At 47.1% G+C, this 6,066-nt stretch overlaps 1 protein-coding gene across 1 annotated transcript in view; it reads left to right on the plus strand.

Annotated features, from left to right (window-relative positions):
- Positions 1-3,250, plus strand: part of TUB (TUB bipartite transcription factor) — a 92,007-nt gene extending 88,757 nt beyond the window's left edge. The window contains exon 14 of the mRNA XM_065635948.1: positions 3,043-3,250. Within this exon, the coding sequence (XP_065492020.1) occupies positions 3,043-3,044 (2 nt within the window). The 3' untranslated portion in view covers positions 3,045-3,250. The remainder of the gene's footprint in view (positions 1-3,042) is intronic.
- The last annotated feature ends 2,816 nt before the right edge of the window (positions 3,251-6,066 follow it).

Consider the following 6,066-nt stretch of genomic DNA (forward strand, 5'->3'; position numbering starts at 1 on the left):
GGGGCAGCAGGTGTGCGGTTCTGTGTGCTGCCCGGGGCGCTGCTGCCAGCGGGACCCGCCGGGCTGCTCTGAACGGTGGGAGCAGGATCGTTCTGAGGTGTGAGGGTAGGATGGCAGAGAGAACGCGAGCACAGGAGATCCGTGCGTTGGAACACGGCGCTGAGATCGCGCTGGCGCAAGCGGGGATTCCCCCTCCCAGCGTTGCCCGAAGCTGCAAATTGGCGGCGGCTGCGGATTCCGAGGGGTCGGAGGCGAAAGTCACTCTAACGAAAGGGAGGGATTGGATATAAAAAAGGCGATCTTTTACTACAGTAGGCACACGGGCTCGCAAGGCGAGAAGCCCCGAGCTGTTGTCTGCACAGCCCCAGGGGCGGTCCCGAGCTCAGCTCCGGGAATCGCGAACTCGGTTCTTGGGAGGAGCGGGGACGAGGCAGGAGGGTGCTGGGGACCCGGGCCGTTCCTGGTAGAAGTTTTGGAGCTGGCGGGACGAACACAAGCGGCTGCTGGTAGCCCAGCAATGGGGAGGGGGCGGGCGGGCAAGGGAAGCGATACCGTCGCCCCCCGCCGCTCGGAGGTGGAGCATGCGATCCGGGGGGAACGAATTGCGAGGGGGGAAAAGCCGCCTTGGCGACTGCACCCGCCAGCCTCGGGAGGGGAAACTTAGTTAACGCTGTCACGCCTCTGCAGGGGCTGCGAAATTGGTTAAATTAAAAGCTGCGGCGTGGGGCGTGAGCCACCCACCCTGCGTGGTAAATACCTGTCCGTGATGCACTGGTGGATATTCCTGTGGGCTCAAAATGGATAACTTTAGAGGGGTTTTGGTGGGGTTTTTTGGTTGGTTGGGGTTTGGGTTTGTTTATTGGTTGGTTGTTTGTTTTGTGGGTTTTTTTGGTTTTTTGGGAGGGTGGTTGGTGGGGTTTTTTTGTGTGTTTGGGGTTTTTTTGTGTGCTTTTTTTGGTGTTTTTTTTGCCTTGGGGGTTGGGTTTGGGGGTTTGGGTTGGTTTTGGTTTTTTGGGTTTTTTGTTTTTGGGAGGGGTGTTTGTTTCGGCGGGGGGGTGTTTGTTTTGGTTCTTTAGGTTTGGGTTTTGTTTCTTGGGGTTTTTTTAATTAATAAGGTGGTCATGGGGTGAAAGCTGCTCCCATTCGGGCTTCACAGCTCACTCCTGCGAGGAAGCCGCTGCAACATTCAGACCTTGCAGTTCGTTCCCCCGCAGCTGCAGCCTAAAGAAGCTGCCGTAGCGTTAGAACTTCGCAGCTTGGTCCTGTGTCACTGATATCCAGAACAACCCATACGCATAATACCTCCTGCTGAGTGCAGCACAGCGGGGTGTTACGGAGGTCATAGACGGTCATGCACCCTATCATTTTCTAGTCACACACTCATGCGCCCTATAACTTTCTAGTTTGGCCAGTTCGTAAGGTGGATGGGCTGTGGCGCTTGATTATCGATTATCAGAAACTGAACAGCAGCACCCTGCCCCTTACGGCTGCCATCCCAACATAACTTCAGTGCTGACTGCAATACAAGCAGCAGCCCATCTGTGGGTGGCAGCTTTAGATGTCAAAGATACTTCTTTATGATTCCCCTAAAGGAGGAGGGCAAACCCCAATTTGCCTTTACCTGGGAAGGGAGACGCTACACTTGGAATTGGCTTCCACAAGGGAATAAACAAGGGGCATCAAACTCATTTTCACTGGGGGCCACGTCAGCCTTGCAGTTGCCTTCAAAGGGCCAAGTGTAATTCTACGACTGTATAAATGTTAAGTTAGTTAAATTTAAAAGTATTTTTACTTTTTTTTTTTACTTTTTTTTTTTACTTTTTTTTTTTACTTTTTTTTTTTACTTTTTTTTTTTACTTTTTTTTTTTACTTTTTTTTTTTACTTTTTTTTTTTACTTTTTTTTTTACTTTTTTTTTTACTTTTTTTTTTTACTTTTTTTTTTTACTTTTTTTTTACTTTTTTTACTAAATTTACTAAGTAAATTTAGAAGTAGTTAAATTTATACAGTCCTAAAATTACATTTGGCCCTTGGAAGGCAACTGTGAGGCTGAAGTGGTCCCTGGTGAAAATGAGTTAGACACTCCTGGTATGAACACTCCCACTATTGCCCACAACACCCTGGCTGCACTCGTTAATACTCTGTAGGATTATTCGGGCATTCATGTATATCAGTCTGTAGATGACATCTTGGTGGGTGTAGACGATAAGGAACAGGTTGGGCAGGTAGCAGAGACTCTCTAGAACTTACTGAGAAAAACCTGAAATATTCCACCTTCTGAATGTCAAGGTTCCGGTCAGGAAATTAAATTCCTAGGGGCCTGGTGGGTAGAGGGAGCTATTTTAGTACTCATGATAATCATGCCCTGTTGAGAGGGGTCAGACCCTGAACAGCAAAGCAGGGTTGCAGCAGCTATTGGGCACATTAGGGTACTGGAGAAGACACTTACTGGGATTTTCAGTGATTGCCCGCACTTGATATGACCTGCTTTGGAGGAACAGAGATGGGATTGGACCTCACAGCATGCAGAGGCCCTTTATGTTCTAAAAGATGAACATAACACACTCTACAGCCACAGTGGTTCAAGATTGGGATCAAGGGTAAGATATTGAGTGAGTGCTCAATACACCATATTGCCCCCATGCCAGCGGGATCGTTGATTGAGCTAATGGTCTGATTAAAAAGTGTACTGATGTCTCACAACCCAGTTGGGACACGTGGCTAACACAAACACTCCTCATTGTTAATGACTGCTGGGGGACATAAGCCCCAGAATTGAGGCATTTTGTCCTGAGAGGCCACCAAGAGACAATGATTCCATACCAAACAATGGAAAAGGACCAGCCTCCACACCTGTCAGGGTGAAATTACTTTCTATCAGTATTGTGCCCATTACCCTGGCAAAACCGAGAGGCTTATATGCTTGGGAAGCTCTGGATGGGAGTGGGAAAACTCATTGTATTTGTGTCTGGTGGATAATCCCAGACTTCTAACCCAAAAGGCCAATTTCAAAGCTTAAGGTGAGTTTTGTTTTTTCTTACAGGACAATGGAAAAATGGACAATCTCGTCACTCCTTTTAACAGTGGTGACAGTGACCAGTGTGGACACTTTTGAAGTATGACAGAAGCCTTGATGCTGCAGCAAAGGTTGATGATATTAATGGCCAAATCTACTGATAACCTGGATCATGGGCAGCTATTGTAGCTGTCCAGATAAAGAAACTGTCTCAACCCTTGAAACAAGTTTAAGGTTATTAATGCAGATGATGATGGTAATGGCATAATGGAACTTCAAGATATAGAACTAATTTCGTATACCTGCCAAAGGGACTCTGTAAGGCACTACCTCTGTTTCTGTGGCTATAACGCAAATATTTTATCTTCTGAAAGTCAGTGAATGTGTCAAAGTGGACAAGGAATCTTTGCCCTTAAATGCACCTGTGCAGAAGAGCTATTTAATATATTGGAAGAGATAATGCAAAATAATAGTATAAGTGTCGTAGAGTGTGTGAAGTCTCGGACATGTCCATAGACAAGGGCTGCATCCACATATCTAATGTGTCAATGCTGCTTCAGGACTAAATGAGGTGAAGGAAGCAGCAAAGGAGTTCAGGCAATTGATGCCACAGTGGGCACTAATTGGGTGGAAAAAGTTTGTCTGTTTTTTCTTTGCCAGGATGGCTAACCAGCCTTCTACAACCTTTGGATAATGCTTACCTACTTAAATGTGGCCATTGATGATTGTTGCTATAATTCTGTTGTTGATTAATTATTGGTTGCTATTATTGATTACTGATAGTGTTTGTAATAGTTGGAAGGTAACAGAGAAATGATGATTCACAGTGGGCATTAAGACTTACAAAAACTGTGCTTGCTTTTAACTTTGGAGGCAAGAGGTGACTGCACCAGTGCTCTGAAGAGACCAGTTGATTCATGACTGTGGTCATGGGGTGGATGTGTGCCAGGTGCACCTCCCCTGTCCCATTCTCCCTCCCCCTCCCTCCCCCAAAAAAACCCAGAAATTTCTAGAGAGTAGACCACTGTGGTCATGTATACACCCCTTGGTCAACAGGCAGGGCCCTTGACCAGTGAATGCCTCTGTTGAGAGAAGTTTCTAGACCGCTACCATAAATGACCACAAGCTCAGATTCAACTAGGGTATAAATGGAGCCCACCTGAGACCCCCTTTGAGTTGGTCTTCCTCAGAGTGGGGCTGCAGTCAGAGAGTCTCCTCCTTAGACTGGGACACGGTCTAAGGAGATTTCTTCGAGGACTAAAACACCTTGCTTTATGATTACATCTTCTGGGTACCCTTGAGAGTTCTCAGTTTTTGTGATTGGGTAGATGCACATTTTGAATCATCATTCTAAACTTTTGGGATACCTTGAGTCTGAATCAGCTGTGCAGTAACTAAACTGGTATCCGAATATCCTAAACAGGATCCTAAAAGGATGTTGTTGGAGTGCTGAATAACTTTGGATAAACCCTGTTTCTAGTTGGTTTTCTGCTAAACAATTCTGGTTAGAATCAATCAAGTCTGTTTAGAACTTATCACCTACCTAAATTGATTTTTGGGGTGCTTCTGTGACAGGCAACACTTGACATTCTTGAAGCCATGCTGGCTGTCTCGAATCACCTCCCTCTGCTCCACGTGCCATAGGATAGAACAGAATAGACCTACAGTCATCATCTAGTCCAACTGCCTGATGGCTCCAGGGCTGACCAAGTTCAAACATGGTATTATGGGCATTGTCCAAATGCCTTTTAAACAGTGACAGGCTTGGGGCATCAGTTGCCTCTGTAGGAAGCCTGTCCCAGAGTTTCACCAGCCTCTTGGTAAAGAAGTGCTTTCTAATGTCCAGTCTAAACCTCCCCTGGTACAGCTTTGAACTATTCCCATGTGTTGTATCACTGGATATCAGAGAGAAAAGATGAGCGTCTCCCTCTCCACGCCCCATCCTCGGGAAGCTGTAGAACAGGGGTTTCAAATTCATTTTCACCAGGGCCACATCAGCCTGGCGGTTGCCTTCAAAGGGCCGAACGTAATTTTAGGGCTGTATAAATATAACTACTTCTTAACAGTTAAGCGAGCTGTTAATGAGTACTTAGACTTACACAGTATAGCCTTACAATCAGCCTTTTAAGGAAAGTGGGCAAGATTGTCCCTGTCCACTTGGGGCTTCCATAGTTAAGTTTATGCTGAAAAGCTGTGACTAGGCAAGCCTAAAGTCCTTAGCTGCTCCTCACGGACACTGTTTCCAGCTTTGCACTCTGGTCACAATCAAGGACCTTCACGTCCTTCTTAAGTTCTGGGGCCCAGAGCTGCACACAGTGCTCAAGGTCAGGCTGTGCCAGTGCTGAATACAGCAGGATATTCACCTTTTTCGATGGGCTGGTCATACTGCGTTTGGTGCCCCCCAGGCTGTGGTTTGCCCTCTTGGCTGCCGGGGCACGCTGCTGGCTCACGTTGAGCTGCTGTTGACCAGCACCCCAAGATGCTGTTCTACAGGGCTGCTCTCCAGCCCAGCCACTCATCTCCTAGTTCATACTTGTGATGGGTTGTGGTGGGTTGACCTTGGCCGGATGCCAGGTACCACCAAAGCTGCTCTACCACCCCCTCAGATCCCTCTGGGAGCTAACCAATGCTTCCATTTCATCCTGTTTGTTTCTCGTACTGAGTGCATTTGTGTATAAGCATTTCGGATATGCTCCTGAGCCCTCCGTGCCCCCAGGAGCAGTTGTAAATGTTCCCAGTAGCATTGCCACCTGTGGGTGATGCCATACCAACCCTCGGCTTACCTACTGCAGTGCTGTTGGTATCTGCTCCCTGCATCCATTCTAGTCTAAAGCTGTGTTGATCAACCCCACCACTTCCTGCCCCAACACGCTTTTTTTTTCCCCCCTATTGGGACAGGTGCATCCTGCCAGGCTCCAGCATACCTTGTCTCTTGAAGGCTCTTCCATGGTTTAAAAAACCAAAGTTTTGATGCAGGCACTAGTCCTGGACCCAGGTATTGAAATCCTGGGCTTGCTCATAGCTTCTAGGGGGATCTGTTCCACGATCTTC

The sequence above is a fragment of the Caloenas nicobarica genome, chromosome 5, assembly GCF_036013445.1.
Source record: "Caloenas nicobarica isolate bCalNic1 chromosome 5, bCalNic1.hap1, whole genome shotgun sequence".
In the NCBI taxonomy this organism is placed as follows: Eukaryota; Metazoa; Chordata; class Aves; order Columbiformes; family Columbidae; genus Caloenas; species Caloenas nicobarica.